The sequence below is a fragment of the Neltuma alba genome, unplaced genomic scaffold (genome assembly GCF_004799145.2).
Source record: "Neltuma alba isolate B1F8T4 unplaced genomic scaffold, ASM479914v2 tig00002195_pilon, whole genome shotgun sequence".
NCBI classification, from domain to species: Eukaryota; Viridiplantae; Streptophyta; class Magnoliopsida; order Fabales; family Fabaceae; genus Neltuma; species Neltuma alba.
The window spans coordinates 1-25007 of record NW_021632776.1 but is presented as its reverse complement, the minus strand read 5'-3'; the positions used below and the strand labels follow the sequence as shown (position 1 = coordinate 25007).

General features: G+C 32.4%; 1 protein-coding gene, 2 long non-coding RNA genes and 1 pseudogene across 4 annotated transcripts; 1 reads left to right on the top strand and 3 right to left on the bottom strand.

The window, feature by feature from the left end:
• Window positions 1–5864: 5864 nt before the first annotated feature.
• Window positions 5865–10419, bottom strand: LOC114719894 (glutamine synthetase nodule isozyme-like; annotated as a pseudogene).
• Window positions 10420–15971: 5552 nt separating this feature from the next.
• LOC114719909 (glutamine synthetase cytosolic isozyme 2-like) lies at window positions 15972–19352 on the bottom strand. The gene is made up of 11 exons (XM_028905485.1): window positions 19136–19352; window positions 18744–18783; window positions 18527–18630; window positions 18371–18419; window positions 18146–18252; window positions 17960–18047; window positions 16997–17125; window positions 16829–16903; window positions 16654–16745; window positions 16412–16571; window positions 15972–16298 (listed from the first exon to the last, which is right to left on the bottom strand). Exons 1-11 carry the CDS (start codon window positions 19207–19209, stop codon window positions 16146–16148), a joined length of 1071 nt encoding a protein of 356 aa, XP_028761318.1. The 5' UTR covers window positions 19210–19352; the 3' UTR covers window positions 15972–16145.
• Window positions 19353–22969: 3617 nt separating this feature from the next.
• On the bottom strand, window positions 22970–23990 carry LOC114719918 (uncharacterized). 2 transcript variants are annotated; one of them, XR_003737942.1, is made up of 3 exons: window positions 23905–23990; window positions 23770–23814; window positions 22970–23384 (listed from the first exon to the last, which is right to left on the bottom strand). It is a non-coding gene; the product is annotated as an uncharacterized LOC114719918 (long non-coding RNA). The 2 variants fall into 2 exon arrangements; XR_003737945.1 differs by lacking the exons at window positions 23770–23814; window positions 23905–23990 and adding an exon at window positions 23602–23701.
• Window positions 23625–24253, top strand: LOC114719929 (uncharacterized). Its single transcript, XR_003737946.1, has 2 exons — window positions 23625–23680; window positions 23848–24253. It is a non-coding gene; the product is annotated as an uncharacterized LOC114719929 (long non-coding RNA).
• The last annotated feature ends 754 nt before the right edge of the window (window positions 24254–25007 follow it).

The window sequence follows — 25007 nt, the reverse complement described above, 5'->3', positions numbered from 1 at the left end:
TATATTTATGTATTTTTTCCAAGGTAGTTCTTCTAACAATGGTAGTTCTAACCAATACACTTGATTAGCAAGGATATTTTAGGAAAGACAACACTTATTTATTACAAATAATTAACTTAATTTTTTTTTCTTAATCTCCTTAAATTAGTCAATCAGCTCTTATAATTAGGACCGGAGGTAGTATAGTTTAATTAAAATATACAAAAATATTACTCTTCTGGTCCTACTTATAAGGCACTTCTAACATATTTCATACAGATCAAGAAAAATCTTAAAATGCATTAACTCTCCATTAAAATATAACAATTTTCTAATTTTATCCATATTTAATATATACACATTTCAAAAGAGATAACTACCTATATTATAATAAATGAAAGGCAAAATAATATATTCACGTTGAAAATTTAATGAAGTGACTTATAAAAGGACTAAAATAAACTCTCTCTTTGCCCTATAAATAGGACCATAGGAGTACTATAAAATTTTAAAAAGAGTATTTAAATAAAAATACATTAATTCATAAATAAATAGAATATTCATATATAAACAACACATAATCTGACAAAAAAATAGGTAATAGAGCATAAACATGATGGACTGATAGTTTTTTCCTTCTTTTAAATTCAAGATCATGTCGTTTTAAGCTCAAAAGAAAAACTACATAAATGGGGTGTTTGGTACCATATAAAACTAGTTTTAAAAAGAATTTTTTTTATAAGACGAGACAAAGTTCTCTATATATTTAATTAGTATATCATAAAAACACTTTTAAAATTATGATTTGATTTCTATCAAAACAGGCTTGAAACCTCACCTGATTAAGGACTCATTTGGTTCAATCACATGCCACTCCTGTAATGTGATGTGGTGCAATGCAATGAGAATGCAATGTAATATTAATTACACGGATGGTTTGGTTCCTTGTTTAAGGAAGGTGCGATGGATTATTTTTTAATAATTATTTAAAAGTAATATATAATAGAAAGACCGTTTTATCCTTAAAACCTTAAACACTTAAGAGTTCCTCATTTGTACTGTTAAAAAAAAAACGATTTCTGTGATCAACTTCAATAAATATCGTTGCTTCTCCTTTCACCTCGGCTTCAGCAACTATGGTTCATCAATAAACTCCTGACGAGCTTAATGTTGCTGACTTGGTGGCTGTGATAGATCATAGAGAGGCCATTTCTAAGTCCATTGATCTGGAGTTTGCAATGGAATTTGTGATGGAAAACCGAAGGAGCCAAAGTGGCGAATCTGGTGTAAGAAGCGGGGAGCTAGGGGTTGAAGAAAGAAGCCGGCGTGTAGAAGATAACGGAGTCTTTGATTGAGGGGTGCAAAGACTTTCAAGGGTGAATATTGCCTTTTCATCAACGCTACTGAGAATAAAATTGACATTTTACAAAGATTGCAGGCTTGATGTAATGAGTATTCATAGGGTTCTCTAAGAATAGATATTACCAAAAAAAAAAATGCAATCTTTACTACTTCTTCCGGTCTTAATTATAAGATCTCGTTTATAGTTTATAGGCAAGATCTTATAATTAAGATTGAAAGTAGTACTTGCAATTCTTTTTACCATCAATAAGTTCAACCAAACAAGTCGTTTATGGTAATGCAATAAGGACTACCATTACAAATATGTAATGGGGTTGAACTAAATAGGTTGTTATTTTTTTTAATTACAACAAAATACATGATTTTTTTTAGTTACAACAAAATACATGACATGTAAGGCATGTGTGTGTGAGATTGAAGTTCGTCAAATTCAAAATGTTTATTGTATTTAAATTATGTTGATTATCAATCACCAATGTGAGCACAATAGTATAATTCTATTGAAATGTTAATTTAGATATTATGATTCTCTTTTTTTTTTTTTGAAGATTCAATGGTTTCTTTTACTTTGGGAGAAAATTTTTTTATAAAAAAAATTAAAATATTATGATGATAGATATATAACAGGGTACTAAAAGGGAATCGGATCTGGCTTCTCTCCCTCGCTACTCCTGTTTGCCACTGTCTGAGCCACAAACGACATCATTTTCGCAACCAAAATAGAAGAGCAAACTTGTGAAAAAAGCTGAACGAGTCAGAGTGGAAAAATCCATAATTAAAAAAAAAAAACTAGATCGAATCAACCAGTTCAACCAAAAAATTGGTAAACTAGCTAGTAGTTTGATCCGATTTGAGTATTGAACCGGTCATGGATTGAACCGGCATCAACCCGGTCAACCCGATATGAATCGGTGATAAATTGTTTTGGATAATTATATTGCTATTAGTTTTATTTTTGTTCATCCAGCCCCTAATATTTCAGCACTATAGATTATAATAAATTGTAATAATAATTTTGGTATCAATGATTACTAATTAGTTATTAAGGGATCATAAAGATCAAAATTCTTAATATTATTGTATTTTGTTATTATTATAATCAAATTATTCTTATATTTTCATATATTTTGTTATTTTTAATTAGACTATATTATTTTAATATAATTAGTTTGATCCCAAACTGACCCCGATCTAACCTACTACCTCAATTATTTTAACGTTTGGTCTGTTTTTTTTTTTTGGGGAGAAATCACGCACGAGCGGTAAGGAAGAAAATATCATTGCACTAGTGAATGTGCAGTGTGCGTAACAAGTGTGCGCAACAAATAAATGAAAAAATTTACTTCATCCTCACTAATTTATTTCATTCAATTGTATTTAACAGAAATTAAGAATAATGTATAAACCATATTTTTAACACACCACACCGTCCAGTAAAGGCATTGGAATGTGCGATGGGTGACTTATTACGGAGTACTGACTAATGGAATGTGCGACTTCTCAAGCTTCTCGATCACAAAAACACAGTCGAACACATTCTCCAAACCCCATTTTCAGTTTTGTAGCACACTGATAAATTAACTTGGACGGCCAATTCCGGTGGAATTTGCATCGTAGCTGATGGCTATAATTATCTGATTTCAAATAATGTCTCCCATCCTACCTCTGATCATGCATGGAAATTAATTAACAAGTTTCATCTTATTCCTCGGATTGCATTGTTCATTTGGAAGCTCTTAAAACATGCCATCCCAGTCAATGATATTATGTATAGACATCATTTGAATGTGGATTCTAAATGCTTGTTTGGCTGCCAGATTATTGAAACACAAGAATATCTCTTCTTCTTCTTTTTTTTTGGAGTTACAAGAGGGCTGGCTCGAACCTGCAACACGCACACATATCACTTGGCCAAACAGCCAGTATATCTCTTCTTACTTTGTTCTTGGTCTAGAGCAATATGGTTTGGTTCTTTTTATCCTTTAAATTGACACAGCTCAAGGCCTCTTCCTAGAGTTAATTATGGTTATGTGACACACTGTCATAAGTTGAGGAGGATGTTGGAAAATATACTTGTTTGATATTATATTACATTTAGTATTTCAGAAACGAAGTTCTTTTCAGAGGTACCAAGGTAGATCCCAAGGTTGTCTTTTCTACTGTTAATAATACTTGCAGTTTGGATAGTCAATGGAATCAAATCTGCTAGCCTCCACTTCCTTTAAGAGAATCAATGCCATGACAACGACATATAGTCATTGGCCTTGATTGGACTATCATCTCTTCAGCATCAAGGAAACATAAGACTCTGATTCAAACAATAATTTTCTATCAGGGCGCGATCTTTCAAACACTCTCCAGCATGAAAAAGAAAAACCATGATAAATGGTTTTTCCTTCTATCCATAATGAGGAAAGCTCTCTTGCTCATACTAAACCAGAATACTATCTCCTCGCCTGCATCTTATGGCTTGCATATTCGTTTTCCTGATAGTAATATGCTCAAGCTGATATAGCGGCAAATCAACCTCCAGGGTCATATTAACGTTATTTTGGATGACTGCTTCTATCTAGTTAGTAAGTTTAGGTCTCCTTCTCTTAATTAGGATCTTCTTCCTTTTTTCCCCCTATCTTATTACCTATCTTATTACCATGTATTACTTCCGATTCTAATTATAAGACGTCGTTTACAAATTACAAACGAAGCCTTAGACGTAATATGATACTTTATCAAAAAAAGAAAAAAAATACCGACCAGTACAATGCTATTTTCTTCCCCACTCATTCATGCGTGATTTCCCAACTCTGACTCATTCAGCTTTTTTCTCACAAGTTTGCTCTTCTATTTTGGTTGCAAATGATGGGATTTAGACCCTTCCCACCACCCTTCCCATCTTCTTTCCCTTCACTACCCTCCTTTTTGTTTTATAACCATTGGATCAAAATTTCAATAGTCCAGATTTAACATCTTATAAAAATAATGTTATTAGCAAAAATAAATAAATAAATTTAAACTGTTAAAATCTGATCTGAACAGTTTATAATTGCAATACAAAAATTGAAAAAAAAAAATTTGCCCTATAATAACAGTCTATGGCTATGAACTGTTTAGATCATATTTTAACTGTTTAAACTTATTTATCTATTTTTGCAATAATATTTATTTTTATAAAATGTTATAAAATATTAAACCGGGATCATTGGAGTTTTGATCTAATGGTTATTAATGAAAAAGAAAGATAATGAAGAGGAAGAGAATGGAAAGGGCAGTGGAAGAATCCATGTCCTACATGATGTCGTTTGTGGCAGCGGACAGCAGTGAACGGGAGTAGCAAAGGAGAGAAACCAAATCCACTAATAAATCGGTCAAGACTATTAATACAAGAGTCAATGGTTAGACCAATGTCAAATTAAAGAAGAAAACTCTACCAACCCATCCGACCCGACAGGTTGACCGAGTTATTTCCGGGTTTATAATATTGGGCAGAACCACGGCCACCAGTCCGATTTTTTTTTTTTTTTTTGAACTATGATGGATAGAGCCTAAAGCGCCTCCTCTTCTTCGAGCTCGTCTCTGTCGCAGTCGCTCTTCGGGTTGGAGCTCAAGTACGGCGTCCATTTCCGTCCCCTTTCACTGGCATGTTGAAGAACGGAATAATGAAGAACAATATTTGGTAAGCAATGTATATCTAATTCATGATACCCATTTGTACTTCTTTACGAAACAGCATGAGTATGTTTTACTTGTATTTTGAACTGAACCGTACGTCTTTACTTGGCGTGTTACTTCGTGTTTCATATCTATTGTTTATATATGACTATTATTTGTGGTCCAAAAGGAAGGCCTTTTTTAATGTTTTATCATGTTTAATTTCATTGTTTATAATATAGTTCAAATGTGCTGTTCATTCACTGAATTTAGGTAATACTCCTCCTATCCTTAATATAAGATTCATTTAACTAATTTAATTAGATTAAGAAAGTTAGGTAAATCAGTTAATTATAAAAAAAGTGACACATTTTTCCTAAAATACTATAATCATCTTTCTTAATACCCTCTCTCTCTCTTCTACTTGATTGTAGTAGAGGGAGTATTCATAAGGATAATTTAGAAAAAATTAATAAATATAAAAAATGAGTCTTATATTTAGGACCAAAACCAACTCAACAATTGGGTTCTATATTAAAAACCGGAAGAGTATAATTATACGGCTAACAATATTTAGAGCAAAACGAATACATAATCTTTGAACAAGTTCTTAAATTGTAATTCAAGGAGTACAACCCAGTCTGAGAAAAAGGTGCCTTGACACATCCCGATTGTGAATTGTGATAATGGAAAATGAACCAAGAATAAGTCAATCATTATTATTAATGGATGAATGTGAAGCGCCGTAAGAGGCCTTATTTTCAAATCACGAGGGTGTTCCAAATACGAGCCAAATGGTAATGAAACAAGCAGTTGACAGACAAAGAGACAAGACACACATGGACAATCAACGTTGGTGTTGTTGAGGATGATGTTCATGGTTTCCAGAGTATGGTGGTCTCTGCGATGATGGAGGTGACGGCATAGGGATCCATGTTAGAAGCTGGCCTTCTGTCCTCAAAGTACCCTTTGCCTTCTTTCTCTGTGTCTTTTCCTACTCTTATTGATGCTCCTCTGTTCGCCACTCCCTAATAACACGTAATACCATTCATTATTTCTCAGATTCTATGCAATAACAACACGTGGAAGCTATATATACTAGTCAATTTTCTAAACAATTAGACTTACCCAGGAGAAAGTGTTAATATGTGGTGTTCCATGTTTCCCCGTGAGACGCCTCCCGTTTCCTTCCCCATAAACAGCCATGTGCTCGTTGTGCCTTAATCCAAGCTTTTCTATGGCCTTCTTTATCACCTCATAGCCTCCCTCATTTCTCATTGACTTTGTGCTGTCATTGTCGTCCATCCATTCTTATCACATGTCGAAACATTCCTAAAGTTCAAAACGAGTCTCAACTAGTCATGAAAATACCTGTAGTTGGTGTGAGCGGCAGGTCCATTCCAAGGTCCTTCAACAGGCTTGGGATCAAAAGATACCACAACCCCAGCACTCTCTGCGATCCTCTATCAACAAACCAACACATCCTTATTAATATTTATAACTTCATTAACTTTAATCATATGCAAAAGATGTAATTTAATGAGACTGGCTTTGAAATTTACCATTAGAATGTAGCGAGCAACCCAGAGCTCGTCTCCTGCGGAGATGCCAACTGAAGGACCAACTTGGAATTCCCACTATATAAACACACAAGCACATTATTTAAACAAGATTGTACTGAGGTGCATGTAACGATAGAGATAGAATCCTTGTGATGATGTTTACTTGGGAAGGCATCACTTCGCCATTGATGCCACAGATGTTAATGCCAGCATAAAGACAGGCTTTGTAGTGTGCGTTTACTATGTCACGCCCCTGAGCTTTATCTGCACCTACCCCACAGTAGGATGGGCCTGTTCAAATATCAGCTCAAGATTACTCATACGATACAAGCCATCATTTGTGCGGAAACCCGCCAGGCAAGTTTTGACCATTAGAAAACTTGTACACTAATGGGAATGGAGAAGTTTTTGTACCTGTGGTTCAGGATAGCCACCGAGTGGCCAACCAAGGGGCCAATTTGTATCCTTCTGCATGAGGGTATACTCCTGCTCTATGCCATACCTGTTTCCATTTGAACTTCAGTATATTTGAAGCCCTAAAAAGGCAGTTTTACAGAGAGATTATTCATAAATATTCAAATTCAGAATATGTATTTGTACCATGGTTCCTCTGCAACAACTTTAGGGTGGCTGAAAATTTTGGCTGCATTATACCTCTTATTGGTTGCAATGGGCTCTCCAGCTGGAGTGTAAGCATCACACATCACCTAATGAATACATTTGTACCAGTAAGTGAATATTTACTACTCAGAAAGAATAGCTTCTTTAATCATAAACCAGTTATTCCTTCAGGAGTTAAGAAAAGCTCACAAGAATGTTTTTGCCTCTCCTGAATGGATCTCTGAAGATTGCTTGCGGACTTTGAGACAATACATCAAACAGAAAGGGAACTATACTCATCAGTTTCTGTAAGAGCAATAAGAACATATAGAACCGCAAGAGGATGAGCATATGAACCATACTATAACATGAGTTCACTGTCTTCTGCAGGAGCTTGCTTTGTACTTGACCCATCGTAGCTCCACGTGGGAAGTTTTGCAGGGTCAGTCACTGGTCCAGAAATAGTCTGTGTACAGTTGAAATTTTACAGTGAGGTGAGTTCAAGTGGCTTTTGCCAGTGGTTCACACAGTATCAATCATCCTTAGAAGAAAAAAGCATTTACCCTGGCTTTACTTCTGAGGTCCATGCCAGATCCACCGATCCTGTTTGTTTACATGTGAAAAAAGGATCAATTTTTATGCGTCTTCCCGGTAAACAGATCAACCCCACAGCATGATTTTAACAATTAGACATCGTCCAATATGATTTTCAGCCTGGAGAACCCAATGGACTAACAGGGGGAGAAGAAACCAAATCAAAAGAAGAATGCTCAACACTTGAATGTGTCTGAGGACTGAGGCTGTTCATCTTGAACCCGTCCAACTGCCTCGCCTTGGTCCCCATTTTTTGTAACGGGACGGGTCCTTTCGGACCGTCAGAAGGTCGACGACACAGGGCAAAGGAGTCGACATGACCCTAGGATGCTCCATCCCGTCAAGAGTATGTGACTCTCTGTATATTTTTTAAATTTTTTTAGTATTATTATCTATCCAGTACTTACGTTATTGATGGAGTAATGAAAGTGATCAATCAAAAGATTAAGATCGTGTTTGTTTTTTTTGAAAATAGTTTGTTATTTTTAAAAACAAAAAAGTAAAAAAATTTGTTGGGCAATTTATGTTACTCAGGTGGTTTTTTAAAAAAAACAGAAATCAGTTTTAAAAAACTAACCCTATGTTTGGATGGGAAGAAAAGTTAAGAGGAAAGAAAATGAGAATAGAGAAATTGGAGAGAAAAAAATTATTACTTCTGTTTGGATGGATAAAAGAAAACAGAAAGAAAAGAAAATGAGTAAATATATAAATGACCAAAATACCATTTTTGTTATATCAAAATATATATTGATTAAAATCAAATTAAATATCATAATGAAAAACCATATTTACATTAACAAAATCATATAATTTAAAATCAAATTATTTGATAAAGATATATTATCATGTTATTATATTTTAATATCAAATAATTTTGTAAAAAGAGAAAAAATGGTAACATTTTGGGTAATGTAATGTTAAAAAAACTAAAATAACAACTCTACTTGTTTTTCTTTTTAATTCATTTTAGAAGGATTTTTACAATTTTAGTTATTTTATTTTTGAATCAAGCAAACACAGTAGAAAGACTTTATAATAATAAATAAAGTGAAAAATGAAAAAAAATAAATAGGTATTATTTTGTTAAAAAAACATACGCAATGATAGAGAGGCAAAATATGTTTTCTTCTCATTTTTTCTTTATATATAAAGAGAAAAGTTGAGAGGAAAATGGACTGTGGGACCCACCTCATTTTTTCTCCAACTTTTCTTTCCTTCTACTTTTTTTCCCTCATGCAAATAAGAGAAAAATCACTTCTTTCCTCATTTTCCTTTCTAGTTTTCCTTCCTGCCTCCTTTTCTTTCCATCCAAACAAAGCATAAAAAACCAGAACAATTTTTTGTTGCATTTTTTATTTCCGTATTTTTTATTTTTTAATTGAAAAAATTGGAAATCTTTTGTTTTCTACTTAGTAGCTATTTCTCTATTTGAGAATTTAAGTTATTATCGAAGTTTCACTCTCCAATCTTAATATGTTTATTCTCAAATTTAATTTTTTAGAACAATTATCCAAACATATTTTTTTAGTTTTTTTTTTGGTTTTCAAAACGTGTTTTAAAAGACAATTTTATAAAATTGTTCTGAACAGAAAAAACAGAAACAAACAGTGCTAAATCATTGGTTACATAACTGATGCTTCAGATCAAAGTCAGATATCTTTATTTCTTTTCTTTCTTTTTTTGGCCCAAAAGAGTTAGACATCTTACCGAGATTTAAAAAACAAGTACTTTTCCGGTTCTTAATATAAAATTTATTTAACTAATTTATTAGATTTAAAAAGTTAGGTAAGTTAGTTGATTATAAAAAATATGACATGTTTTTCTTAAAATATCATAATCATCTTTCTTAATATCCTTTTTATTATACTTGAAAGAGTATTTGTATGGATAATTTAAAATAAATTGATAGATATAAAAATAGATCGTAAATTTTAAAAAAAACAACTTAATAATTATGTCGTATATAAAAACAGAAAGAGCAATATACTTGTGTTATAAAATATTAATATTTTATCCGTTAGCCCGGTAGCAGTCAACTTGCCTCGGGGATTAAGGGCTATTGCATCCATGGCTGCTCTTATGTATTGATTGGAAAAGCAGAGATATGTATACGTTAACCAGAAAAACAAATGCTCAAACTGCAAGTCGGTGATATTTGATAAATGTGAAGCAAAGCTTTATCAAGGTCCTTTTTTTAAAAAAAAAAAACTTTCACTCACACAAAAAAAAAAACTATGCTGGACTTTTCGTTTTATCCAGGCCGATCAGAACTGTAACCCTCTTAGGATGCCACGAAATATGAGACAAAAAACAAAGCATTCCATCTTTATTTAGGAGGGTAAGATTGCGACAGGATTGTCCTAGTCCCATCCTATTCACAGAACAGCCCTCGTATCTATGCTCAAGATTTGAATACCCTTGGATTATAATTAAATCCTTAATCAAAGCTAACATATTCTATGCAATCACAATAGTGACATAATAATTAAATAAAAATTTAATAAAAAAAGAAATTATATAATAATATATAAGAAATAGATTCATAATAAATCTAATTATCAACGTTATAATACTATAATTCCCGTAGGAAGAAAACTTACCATATGTACTCTGCAATCACCTTCTCAGTTGTATCAGAGAGGTTGAGGTTGATGAGACCTGAGAGCAAAGACATTATTAGTTTCTTAGGGCTTATCAGAAAGAGGATAGAAGCTAAGATCTTGATATATAGCCTATGATCTTGACGGGTTATGGACTCTTACGCTGGACATGAGGATCCTTTTATAGAGTAGTCTTTTTTTTTTTTTTTGGGGGGTGTCGGTGTTAAAGGCAAGGTTATGAAATGAGTTAAAACGTGAAAAATGAAAAAAAAAAAAAAAGGGTCTGGATTTGTTTTAAAAAGGGGGAAATAGGAATTCAATAGGAAAATTGTGAAGTTTGATCCCCTTTTTTTTTATTTTTTTTAATTTATTAATTTGGATTCTACCCAATCTTTTCTTTAGACCAAAAGAAGAGCGACCTTCCGATGTCATTTGTTTGACTTTTTTTTGTTTTGTTTTTGTTTACAATGATTTCAATTCGTCAGATTTTGTGGCTGGTTCCATTCTCATATTATCCCCAACAATTACGAGACTATAACAAAAAGAAATACGACCTAATGACGGGTTAAATGTTGCATTATGAATGGTGAGTGACAAATAAGAGGCTGGATTGGTTTCATTTCCTAATATGATATTCCTCCGGTCCTAAATATAAAACCCATTTTACACTACAAAATGGGTTTTATATTTAAGATCAGAGGGAGTATTGTATAATATCTTAAATGGATAATTAATCCCCAGCTCCTTATAGTTTTAACTAATTTTGAATCAGATCCTTACAGTTTTTTTTCTTTTTATTAGGTCCTTATACTTTTACCTGTTTTTAATTAGGTCCTTATATTTATTTTTCTTTTTATCAAGTCCTTATAAGTTCACCTTATTTTAAATTAAGTCCCTGAATTTTTTATTCTTTATTTTATAAATTCTAATAGTACTATTATATAAACATAAAATAGTATATATTATTTAATATTAGTTTATAAACAATAATATTCTAAAGATATTGAATTATTATAATGATTTTAATTTTTTCAGAAAAAAATTAATTGTTCTAAAAAAATTTCCTGAATTAATTAATTCTATTACTTTTTTATTACATAATTATTAATTTAATTTAATTATTAATATTTTATATTTCATTATTAATCTATTTAATTAAGCTTATATTTAATTAATAAATAAAAATTAAAACTACATGGACCTGATTAAAAATTTAGTGAAATTATAAGGACTTAATTAAAAGAAAAATAAATACAAGGACCTAATTAAAAAAAGATAAAAGTATAAGGACTGGATAAAAAGAAAAAAAACTATAGGGACCTGATTCAAAATTCGTTGAAACTATAAGGACTTACGGATTAATTAATCCTATCTTAAATATAAGAGCAAGTTACGTTGGCTTTCAATTTAAGATCCATCCAATTTGTCTTTTCTTAATTAATAATTTTTTTAAATTAAAGTATTAGATTTTAAAGCAAATAATTTGAAGGGACACTTTCAATATCTAATTTTTTAAATTTCATTAAGTTGGCTATACAGCTCCTATAAAGTATTAGGTTTTAGATACTGCTTTAATTTTTTCCCCCCTCGTGAATCTTTTTACAAAACTAATGTTTTATTAATTTCTCATTTTTCAAATTCTATAATGCCTCTCTCCTAATTGTATAATTTTCTTCACTTTATATAATTTTTTTTATTAGAAAAAAATACAGAGATAGATAAGTTCCGGCCGCGTCACAAGATGAAGAAACCCTAGCGCAGCATGCTCATGGCCTCGTTTTGATAGATCAGATAGGATGAATAATAAATGAGTCAATTATGGTACAAAAGATATCTCTGTGTTTGTTCTCACCAAATATTCACATCTCCGGAGTCACAATTAGCGGAATTACATGAATATTATTTCCAACATTTTCCATTTTTGAAGTTGATCTATCGTCATAATTTTGTCCACCAATTGTCTTCTCCCTTTTCATAGGTCAGGTATGAAATAACGGTGTGTTGGTTTATTTGGGAAGGAAAAAAAAAGAAGTGACATCTCATTTACTTCTAACAACCCCCCAAAAAAAGGAAAAATTGTTTTTGCTGTATTATTGTTTGTGTTGTTTCATTTCGGCATAAAGTGTAAATTTATTTTTTAAATTTTCGCTCAGGATCATTGGCCACTCAAAGTTTTAATCATAGAAATATTACTCTATATCATTAAGAAATTAACATTAGTAATTAAAATAGTGATATTGGGTCGTTAATAGTTTTAATGGTAAAGGCTAATGATGTAGCAAATTTACATAAAAAAATATTTAATTACCTAGTACTCCTAAATAAAAACTTTCAAAACAAATTTGTAGTATAATCCGTTTATTTTTAATCTTTCCATTTTATCTAAGTGAATAGTAATCCTTCCTGTGTTTTTTTTGGGAAAAATTGCAATGAGGTCCCATCCAAGGGAATTAAATACAAAAAAAATCTTAAAATCATGAAAGTATTCTGAAATTTCAAGTAACTTTATTATAATAAATTTTATTTGTTTAATTATCAAATTACCCTTCTTCTTTTTTGGAAGTTTGTATTGACAACTAAAAGAGTAATGGTTGACAACTTAGAATGCAAGGATGGACAACTATCGCGGCAGGTATTGACAATACATTTTCTCAGCACATCACAAAATCTCTCAAGGGAATTAAATACAAAAAATCCCTTAAAATAATGAAATTATTCTAAAGTCCTAAAGGATTTTATTACGATAAATTTTATTTGTTTAATTACTAAATTGTCCTTTTTTTAAGTTTGTATTGATAACTGAAAGAACGGTGATTGACAACTTAGGGTGCAAGGATTGACAACTATCGCGGCAGGTATTAAGAACTAATGTATTAAATTTTGTGATATACTAAGAAAATGTGTTGTCAATACTTGCTGCGATAGTTGTCAATCCTTACACCCTAAATTGTCAACTATTGTTTTTTTTAGTTGTCAATACAAACTTAAAAAAAAATAATCTGGTAATTAAACAAATAAAATTTATTATAATAAGGTGTCTTGGGATTTCAGAATAATTTCATGATTTTAAGGGATTTTTTTATATTTAATTTCTTTGAGTGGGACTAATTGTAATTTTTTTTTTTTCCATTTTTACCAACCTTCCCGCGTCGCTGTACAAACGTGCTGATTTAGTCGCATTAATAATTCCCAATTGACGCCCAATTTCCCATTCAAATCTTCATACAATCATGTACACACCTTTTTTATTTTTTAAAATAAGTGCTGCAACGCATATACGACTTTTTTTTTTTTTTGACCAGCCTGCAACGCATATACGACTGCAGTTCGTCAATTTAAAAATGTTTATTACATTTAAATCATGTTGATTAGGTTTTTTTTATAATTAGGCACGGATCTCCTTCTATTGAATATAATATTGTTCAACGTATTATGAGACACTAAATATGACACCTTTCCCGTATGAATTTAAACCTTCATTCTACATGTTGCGAGAAATTAATCCCTTTGCTAGACTCAACTTCAAATGGTAAATTATGTTAATTATGGATGACTCCTATGAGTATAAGTTCATAGCTCAGCTCAACTACTATTTAAACACTTTTGCATGGAGTATTCTTTTTATATACCACTCCAATTCTTATTATAAATTTATAAGTTATTTATAGGAAAAAATTTTAATCATAAATATAAGTCAGTTATAGGGTATTACTTTTTAATTTTACTTTTATTTAATTTTTTTTACAAAAAGGAGAAAGGGAAGAGAGATGTGAGAATAATTTGTAAATGGCGCAAGAGAAAAAAAGTTAATAAAGATAAATTTTAAAAAAATTATCAATTTAATGGATTTATTGATATGTGAGAATGAATTACTACAAGTGACTCATAATAATCCTAGGGGCTGGTCAGCTATTTTGGAAGGGAGGGAATTACTTAGACATAGGGCCTGTTTGGGTGCTCCAAAACCGTGGTTTCAGAAGCACTTTTCCGCAAAACGAGGTAACCTCCTCCACATATTTACTTTGTAATCCGTAAAAACACTTCTGAAACCATGGTTTGATTTCTATCCAAACACTCCCATAGTCTGTGTTGGAAGATACGAGGGGGTAAAGTTTTCTCTAATAGGTGGATTCCCTATATTGAAGGTAATTGTTTGAGGAGTAGGGTATTGTCTGAGGACACGGCAAGTTTGGTTGTTAAAGATTTGATCATAGATAAAGTGGTGACAGAAATAGATCGTCATGAACTTTATAGTAAAGTGAAGAATAAGGAAGTTAAAGGTTGTGAATGGGATAGTAGAGATATTTTGTATGAGGGTGTGATGTTTTGGAACTCTTTGCATGGTTGTTCATTATCCTTCATTGCTCGTGCGGGGAATGAAGCTGCTGATCATATTGCAACTGTTGTTTTGAGAAGAATGGTTTCATCAGAATGTCTAACTCAACCAGCATCTTCTCTGTTGCTAGTTTTGCAAAGAGTTTAACAATTTCTGGCAAGAAAGGGACCGCTGCAAGATGATTAGTTGTTTTCGATTGTACCTTTTCAATTGAAATTGGCTTTGTTTGTTATGCTATTTCACAGGTATTACAGGATATTGGTGATTGTAGCTTTCCCTTTGTTTTTGAAATAAAATGAAGTATTATTCAGCTCAAAACTTAGGAAATGAAATTTGACTAATCAGGGGTGTTTTCATTTTCCAAAAAATAAACAAGCTCCAATTAATTTACCTCGAAAGTAAATTTTCACATGAAGATTAAAATATTATAATTATATTGAAATGTTCATTATTGTTTCAATTATTTCAGCCTTGATTAAAAAATATATTAAATAATGATAGGCAGAGCCTAAATACTTACTTAAAAAATAACTAACATATTTCATTAAAAAAATAATATAATGACATTTTAATAAATTATAATTAGATTTTGCTCTCAATTTATGCATATAATTTCAAATTTCCAGTTATTGGACTCAAGTTAGTGAGAACATGATTGCGCGCCTTGCCACGTAATCATGATGCGTTTCTTTAATTTAAACACGTGTTTCATTTGTTATAATTAATTTTAACTAATTATTTATTATATAAAAATTAATTTAATTTTTTTTTTAACAATAGCGCCATTTAATTATTTAAATTTATTATAAAAACTAGATGGAATAAGACAAGGTCAGCCGAACATAGAAAACCGTGTTCTTATGCTCATTTTTTTTGGGTCGAAAAATAGTATCATGCTTAATTAGAAATAACTCTTCTAATCCTGAAAACTCAGACAGGCTAAGCTACTTCTTAAGAAATTTAATTTTTTTAGATAAAACATAAAAATTAAATCTTTGTAGATTTGATATAAAAATAACATGACTTATAAAAATGAATTTTTCTTTCTATCCGTACTGAATTTATTTCTTCAATACATACGAGTAATTTTCCCTATTATTATTGGTACTACTGGCTCCATTTGTTTATAAGAACTTATGAATACAATACTTTTCACAAAATTTATTAAAATTTACATGACTTTTTGGCCCCAAAAAAAAAAAAAAACTCACACGACTCATTTTCAGAGGGATCATTGTTTCTTCCACGTTTAACTTAAATAGTAACTTTAATTTTGGTTGAAGGCAATTCTAAGAAATCATAAAAATTTGGATGGAATGGAAGAGAGTATTATTCTGAATATTATTGAACTCCACAGACAGAAGTGGCATATCACTTCACATCTTAAATGGTAACGAAATTCAAGCAGATGAAAGCCAAAGAGACGAGCGATAGGATTAATGGTGGTGATGTTGAGGATGATGTTCATGGTTTCCAGAGGATAGTGGTCTCTGCGACGAGGGAGGTGACAACGTAAGGATCCATGTTAGAAGCTGGCCTTCTGTCCTCAAAATATCCTTTCCCTTCTTTCTCTGTGTCTCTCCCTACTCTCACTGATGCTCCTCTGTTCGCCACCCCCTGTTCATGAATAGTACATCACATTTCTCAGATTCTACACAGTTCATAAGTAATACGACTCATTTTGTCAGATTCCATATATGCTAATCAATCTTGGAAACAATTGGACGTACCCAAGAGAATGTGTCAATGTCTGCAGTTTCATGTTTCCCTGTGAGACGCCTCTCGTTGCCTTCCCCGTAAGCACTTATGTGCTCTTTGTGCCTTAAACCAAGCTTTTCAATGGCTTTCTTTATCACCTCGTAGCCTCCCTCAGTTCTCATCGACTTTGTGCTGTCATTATCATCCATCCATTCTTATCCCAACCCAGACATTCTTAAATTCCAAAACAAGTCTCAATTGATTATGACAGTACCTGTAGTTGGTGTGAGCCCCAGCTCCATTCCAGTCTCCTTGAACAGGCTTGGGATCAAACGAAACCACAACCCCAGCAATCTCTGCGATCCTCTGCCAACAAACCAACACATCCTCATCAATATTATATCTTAATCATATGTAAGAGAGCTAACGAGATTGGCTTTAAAATTTACCTCCAGAATGTAGCGAGCAACCCAGAGCTCGTCTCCGGCAGAGATGCCGACGGCAGGACCCACTTGGAATTCCCACTATATAAGCACAAAGGAACATTATATCTTAAACAAGATGAGATTTTAATGGGGTAATAAAGATAAAGACAGAATCTTTGCGATGATGTTTACCTGTCCAGGCATCACTTCGCCATTGATGCCACTGATATTAATGCCAGCATAAAGACAGGCTTTGTAGTGTGAGTTTACTATGTCACGCCCATAAGCTTTATCGGCACCTACCCCACAGTAGTATGGGCCCTGTTCAAATGTCAACTCGAGTTTTACTCATACAAGCCACCATTCATGCAGAAACCCGCCAGCCAAGTTTGACCATTGGAAAAACCTTTGTTTCAATTTCAGCAAAACAGTTTCTATGCATTGTATCTCATCTTGCTTAATTCTGATTGACTTAAAAGAGAAGCGTTCAGTGCGACCAACTTAGAAAGCTACATGTTACCAGTGGAAATGCTTTTAACAGAATTTATGAGCCTTAATTTAATTTTGGCATGCCGAGAGTTGCAGACCTTGTGAAAAATATATATATATATATATATATTTATATCATTTTTGCTTTCTCGAAGAAGATAATCAAATGACATTTGGCCAAAAAACAAAAAAACAAAAAAAGATAATCAAATGGCCACTTAATTGCGTAACCAGTGGGACAGCAGTAGAAATGTCCAAAACCTAATAAGTTTTGAACAGAAAAAGCTACATATTACCATTAGAAATGTTTTTAATAGAATTGATGGGCCTTAATCTGATTATGTGAAAAAAATTGTTTTGATTTTCCCGAAGAAGATAATTAAATGGCCCCTCAATTGCGTAACCAGTGGGACAGCAATAGAAACGTCCAAAACCCAGGTTTTGAACAGCAGAAGACAATTCACTAATTGGTTGGGAGGTGGATTCAATGTTTCTTGCAAGACCTTCTTTTTTTTTTGACACGCTTCTTGTAAGACCTTCTATTCATATAACCAATAATAGAACTGTTTGAAGCTTTTGCGGATGACATATGTACAAGGCAAGAAAAATTAAATAACTGAAAAAAGCCACAAATATACACTAACAGACATGGAAAAGTTTTTGCACCTGTGGTCCAGGATAGCCACCAAGTGGCCAACCAAGGGGCCAATTTGTATCCTTCTGCAACAGGGTATACTCCTGCTCTATGCCATACCTTTTTGCATACGCATTTCAGTATATTTGAAGGCCTAAAATGTGGAGTTGCATAGAGATTATTCATAAAATATTCAAATTCAGAATATCTATATGTACCATGGTTCCTCTGCAGCAACTTTAGGGTGGCTGAAGGTTTTGGCAGCATTATGCCTCTTATTGGTTGGAATGGGCTCTCCAGCTGGAGTGTAAGCATCACACATCACCTAATAAATAGATTTTTACCGGAAGTGAGTATACACCCAAAATTATGGAAGATAACTCTGAGAGAATGGCTTCTCTAATCATAAACTAGTTATATCTTCAAAGTTAAGACAAGCTTACAAGAATGTTTTTGCCTCTCCTGAATGGATCCCTGAAGATTGCTTGTGGACTTTGAGACAATACATCAAACAGAAAGGGGACGATAGTCATTAGTTTCTGTAGGAGTAATAAGGAAGCACTGATAGAACAGCATGAGGATGAGTATATGAACATTACTATAAGATGACTTCACTGTCTTCTCCAGGAGCTTGCCCTGTGCTTGACCCATCGTAGTTCCACTTGGGAAGTTTTGCAGGGTCAGTCACTGGGCTAGAAATAGTCTGTAAAGTCCAGATTTTAAAAAGAGGTAAGTTCAAGTGGTTTTGGTAGTGGTTCACACAGTATTAATCATCCATAGAAGAGAAGGGAAGGGAAAAAAAAAAAGCGCATTTACCCTGGCTTTACTTCTGAGGTCCATGCCAGATCCACCGATCCTGTTTGTTCATATATAATAAAGGATCAATTTTTATGTGTCAACTCAGTTAACAGAGTAACCCCAGAACATGGTTTTAACAATCAGACGTGGTCTAGTACAATTTTATTAGCCTGATTGACTAAAAGAACCAATTGGACTAACAGGAGGATTTAGAAATGCTGAATACGAGGATATCCTCGAATCAGAATAAAAACCTTACCCAAGGCTAACATATTCATCACAGTCTTGATGAACAGACCCAAAACAGAAACAAAAACAAAAACAAAAACAGAGAAGAGTCCTGTTGTCCCTAGTTTTGAGTATGTTCAGGAAATATGTTAAAAACAGATATTCCTGAGAAGAAAACTTACCATATGTACTCTGCGATCACCTTCTCGGTTGTATCAGAGAGGTTGAGGTTGACAAGATCTGAGAGCAGAGACATTATGAGTTGCTAAGAAGGAAGGGCTAATCAGTAAGATATGAGCAGAGGATGGAGGCTAATGGTCTTGATAGGCTATGGCCTCTCTCGCTTGGTATGAGGATCCTTTTATAGAATAGTCATAGGTGTGAAGACTGCATTCAGACACGCAACGCAAGATTCTGAAATGAATTGAACTTGGAAAACTAAAAGAATTTGGAATCAAATATTCACTTTCAGTTATTTATTTTTTAAAGAATAAAACAACAAAAAGAAATAAACAACTTGGTACCAAAAATGACGGACTAAAGGCTGCATCATGAATGGTAGGTAATGAATGAGAAGTGGGATTGGTTGATTTCATTTCATGATATGATATTATACAATACTTTGCTGAAAGCTAAGAAAGGTAAGAGATACTTTCAAGATGAAACTTTGGTGCTCTTTTCAAATTTCAACAACCTTTTCCATGTTCCCATCGTTAGGCAACTCAGTCCAAAATAAGGGTTATTTATTCTTGAATACTTAAAGGGTATATAATTTAAAATCTGTATTATAATAATAATAATAATAATAATAATAATAATAATAATAATAATAATAATAATAATGTTGATGTATTTTGGAACTTTAGATCTGGCAGTTTTTGTACGGTGTACGTTTCTAAAATGGATCATAATAATCAATAAAATAGGAGGGCACCGAAATAAAGGAGCTTCCAAGTAGAAAATATGAGATTGGGTTCGTCCTCATAAATTCTGCCACCTTGCTCACATGAAACCCTAAAGCAGCATTGCTTATCTCAAGCTTTGATAGATCATATACGATGAATAATGAAGGTAAAAAAAAATACGATGAATAATACACGAGTCAATTATGATCACCACAAAAAGAAAAAAAATCTATGTGTTTGTTCTCCACAAATATTCACATTTTTAAATATAAATTTATTTAAATAAAATTTCAATTAAAAATTAAACCATTTGAATAATTAAACAATCCTTAATACATCTAGAAATCAATAAAATTCAACCTGATTTTTATTTAAAAAAATTTCTAAATTAATAGTATATATTATTGTGTGCCTAAATCTTATTTTTTTTAAAAAAATAAAACTTCTCATCCTTGGAAAAAAAAATGATACCTTCTATTCAAATGTTGTTAGGTCTAGAGGGTAATCTTTCTAATTGTCAAAGTTCAAACTCTTGATGTTACTCAATAAGAATCAAATTCCTAATCACTTGACTCGATGCCATTAGTCGTATATCTTATTTAATGAAGTGAAATTATAATTTGTACCCGGAGAATCTTATGATGAAAGACCAACTTAAGAAATCATAAATAACAAATGGGAGGATAAAAAAAAAATCTTCCAATACTAAAAATAAGACCTATTTTCTAATATAAATTATACTGAAGAATGAGTCACATGTTTAGGATAGAAGGAATACAGAGCTAAGGACTAAAATCTAAAATAAACTAAGCTTCAGTTTTTGGGGTTTATAAAATATATGTAAAAAAAATTATAAAATTATACTACCTCCTATCCTAATTATAAGACTCCATTTATAATTTACAAACAGAGTCTTATAAATAGGACAGGAGGTAGTATATTTTAGCTGAATGCATTTGAGCTGATAAGGGCCCCACTTGGATAAGAAGCCGCAGTCATTCAGGGGACCTATTACAAGCATAGATCCCTAACCATATATTTATTAAGTAATTAATTATCAATTAATATTAAGAAGTAAATTTAAAGGAAAGAAATGAATTAGGCATTAAAGTTTGGTGAATTAGGCAATGTAAAATTGGATTTGTGGAGTGAGTTAATGCAATTAAGATATGAAAATTAGGACACAAGATAATTATAGCTTGCTTTTGCAAGTAATACTAATTTTGTGAATGGTGGCCCACCCACAACTTCATTACATTTCAATGTCATTACCCAATTGCACAATAATCCACCGTATCAGCATCATCAATATCCAAGATATTTTATTCCTTTTCTTATATTTAGTATTTTATTAATATATGTAATTATACTAAAGCCCATGCAATTTATACAAAGTCCAAGTATTATATAAATGCCTGCTCTTTAACATGTGAGTCCTCTTTTTATTTGGCGAGTTCTGGTTGGAGACCCAAGTTACCAAATTTAATTTAAATATTAAATTAAAAAATAATTCCAACTTTGGATGCTCTCATTTTTTGAATTATTAATTAATTGATTGAATATTTAAAGTATATAAGAAGGCCTTTCACTGTTCAGGGTATTTGTCAATTTTGCATAAAGCCAAACTTTTAAAACTTATCTTTCCTATTCCAATGATAGCATCCACCACGTATGTATTCTATGTTTTGTTTTGTTTTTTTTTGAAAGCAGACTGTGCAACAATATCTGAAACCCCGAAACCAAACTTCTGAAATGTCATGTTTAAGTAACTATAGTGCTTTTCATATTATCAACTTTTCTTTCTGTCGCATTCTTTGGTTTTACAGAAAAACGGTTTTTTTTTTTTTTAAATATGTATAGGCAATCTAAACAATATCAGACACTAAATATGAACACATCTTCTAATAAATATTTAAATTTTAATTCATCACATTGTGAGGGATTAACTATTTTCACTGTACTTAATCCTGTTAGTAAAAAGGAGGTAAATAGGTTTGATAAAAGAAGTTGCAGATTGAAGGCGGAAAGCCTGAGCATTGGGTTTGTCGCTATTGCTGGCTCTCTATCGTGTTGTTGTCATTCATTTTTTTTATAAAAATATAAAGTTGTTGTTATCAATTTGGAATTGAATATCTTTGATAACAATTACTATACCTCTAGTCCTTAATATAAGATTCTGTTTGACTTTTAGTTTGATCCTAAATATAAGACCCCAATCCACTTTGTCTCTTATATTTATGTATTTTTTTTAAAAAATAATTCTTCTAATAATGGTAGTTTTAGTCAATACACTTGATTACTAAGAATATTTTAAGAAAACAACAATTATTTATTACAAATAACTAACTTAACTTATTTTCTTAATCTTCTTAAATTAGTCAACTAGCTCTTATAATTAGGATCGGAGGTAGTATTAAGTATATCTTTGATGTAGTAAAGACAAACTATTTATAAAAAATATTAATATTTTGAAATTTGGAATTAATTTTTTTAGTGCGAGTGAGTCTTAACTCTCAAAAGAGGGAAGAAAAATATAAAAGAGATTCAAACTCTCCTACTATAATAAAAGAAATATATGATAAGCATCTTTTCGGTGGACTGAAATCATGATCATAATTATAACAAGGTAACTTATTTATGGTTTGGCTTCTTAAGCTGCCCACCAGATCAACAAAGAAATCTGAAAAAACTGAATACGCCTAATTTTCCATTTTTACATGTCATAAAACTTTGCTATTAAGGTTGTTGGACCACAAACTTTGACATCCAGCCCCAATAAAACTAGGATTTGAATACTTTTCAAAATAGCAAAGAATAGCGGAAATCACACGAATTAAAGAACTAGACTTATCAAAAATACCTCTGATAACTTGCTTAAAACCTGACTGGTAAGAGTGATGCACAATGACCAGAAGATTAGTGGCTCGTTCAAAATTCCCTTCCTTGTATAGTAAGGTCATCCTTAGAGGCTGCAAAATCCTCTTGTGAAAAAAAAAAAAAAAAGCCAACTATTTTCACAGAGAGAGAGAGAGAGAGAGAGGAGTGAAAATTATTGACCATATTATCCAGTCCGCCACTGAAATCAGAAGGAGCGAAAAAATGTGCAATTTATTTGCCATGCAATCATATTCATCCAACCCATTGTTGAAATGAAGATATTCATTCAAAGTTCAAACTTGGCAGCCAAGCTCACCTATAATATAAAATATGTAATATTCCGGTACAATACATTCATAAGTGAAACAGGGTCCATAGCCTTTCCAGAAAAGCTTTTCAGTGTTGCTCTATGAATTTTCTCACCTACTTTTAAGCTCCTCTAATATCTATCTCATCCATAAACGAATAAATGTAATACTGATGCATTTACTGTTTCACCAAACGATCAAAAATTGGACGTGTTTTGGTTTTCAAGTGATCCCAGATAAATTATTCAACAGTCTTCATGTCCATGGAACGGCTTAATATTGGTAATAGAAGTATCAATGTAGCCCTCAACGTTCCTCCTTTACAACTGGCATCATACGACCTGAGCCAATCACAACACCCAAATGAGATGATGATCTCGGCGGAATAATTTTCATGAAAGTATTATACAATGGCCACAACAATATGAATTGATTCTTAAGAAATTACACAGCAGGAAGCAACTGGGCTAAACGAGTTTTCTTAAATGACCTCTAGTAGACAGGGGAAAAGCATTAGCTGAAAATAGAAATTGAAACGTACATCAGACAAGGAAACACCTGTAGGAAATACCATGTACTGAAACCCATGAAGAAGCTAAGCACCTGCGGAAAAAGCACAAAAACAAGCTAACACGAGGTAAGTAAAAAATTACCATCATAAAGATCAGACAAGGAAACACCTGTAGCTGAAAATAGAAATTGAAACGTACATCAGACAAGAAACACCTGTAGGAAATACCATGTACTGAAACCCATGAAGAAGCTAAGCACCTGCGGAAAAAGCACAAAACAAGCTAACACGAGGTAAGTAAAAAATTACCATCATAAAGATCAAATTCTCTTTAGACCTATAAAATTCACCTTTCAGCATAGGATTTCATAGACACAATACTTCCTCAATGGATAAGATCTCCTTCTAGTCCACTTAGCTGCACCTTTCCTCATATTCTTGCATGTGTTCAATTTACCCAGACAGAAGTCATTGAATCAATGATAGATTCGAGGAAATATTAGTTGCAAAGGATCATCCCTAAAGTTGACCGCATAAAGCACCCAAACATAACACGCTGCATCGTTACACTTTATCAAAACTCGCAAGGAAATATTTCCATCTATAAAATAGATGCACAACCCCACTAATACTACGGGGAAATATCTAATTTCTAAAAGTTCCTAAAGTCCTCCCTATTCCAGGATGTTTCAAAAAAAATTGAAGAACTATCATAATAAAATATGCAGGTAAAGACTCATTATTATTATTATTATTTTAAAACTACGATTTAAAGGACGTCTTCAGCAAATGTCAGTTTTCGTTATCTCTCATGCATAAAACAAGGGCGATGAAAAACTTTGAAAGCATCAAATATGAAGACACAACATGTAATGAATTGAGAGATTAAATTTGAACAAACTTCTAATACAATTCCGGGAAACATTATCTCCTCTGTTAGCAGATAAGCAATTAATAAGCAATTCGGTTGTGGCAGCATCAGCAGAAAATCCTTTATCTCTCATTATCTGAACGTATTTCTTAGACCTTGAAATCTCGTCTTTTTGCAGCAATGCTTGGACTAAGATTATAAGTGTAACCGTTAGGTGCACATCCAGTCTCTTCCATACTCCTCACTAAGTCTTCAGCTTCATCTAGTAGTCCTTCTTCACAAAGACCTTTGATCATTATGTTGTATGTCCGACAAGTAACCTGCAACCCTTTAGTAAGCAAACAAGAAAAGAGAGCCCATGCATCATTCATTTTTCCAGAGTTGCACATTCCATCAAGCAAAATATTATAGATCACAATATCAAAATCCAAAGCCATCTTCTCCATTGCCCCAAACAAAGATACTACCTCAGAAGGAAAATGGCACTTGAATAGTCCATCCAAAAATGGCACAAGTCTGGAGACTGGGAACTTGGCCATAGCTGTGCATACTAAAAAACAGTTCTTTTGCAGCTAGTGGTTT

What these genes read in the sequence shown, in the direction of transcription:
- LOC114719909 (XM_028905485.1), bottom strand. Translation starts at nt 19,209, where the DNA reads ATGTCTCTGCTCTCAGATCTTGTCAACCTCAACCTCTCTGATACAACC. An exon ending in TTGCTCGCTACATTCTGGAG is followed by an intron (nt 16,746 to 16,828) that starts GTAAATTTTAAA and finishes GTTTGTTGGCAG; the next exon opens with AGGATCGCAGAGATTGCTGG. An exon ending in ACATTGACACATTCTCTTGG is followed by an intron (nt 16,299 to 16,411) that starts GTACGTCCAATT and finishes ATTCATGAACAG; the next exon opens with GGGGTGGCGAACAGAGGAGC.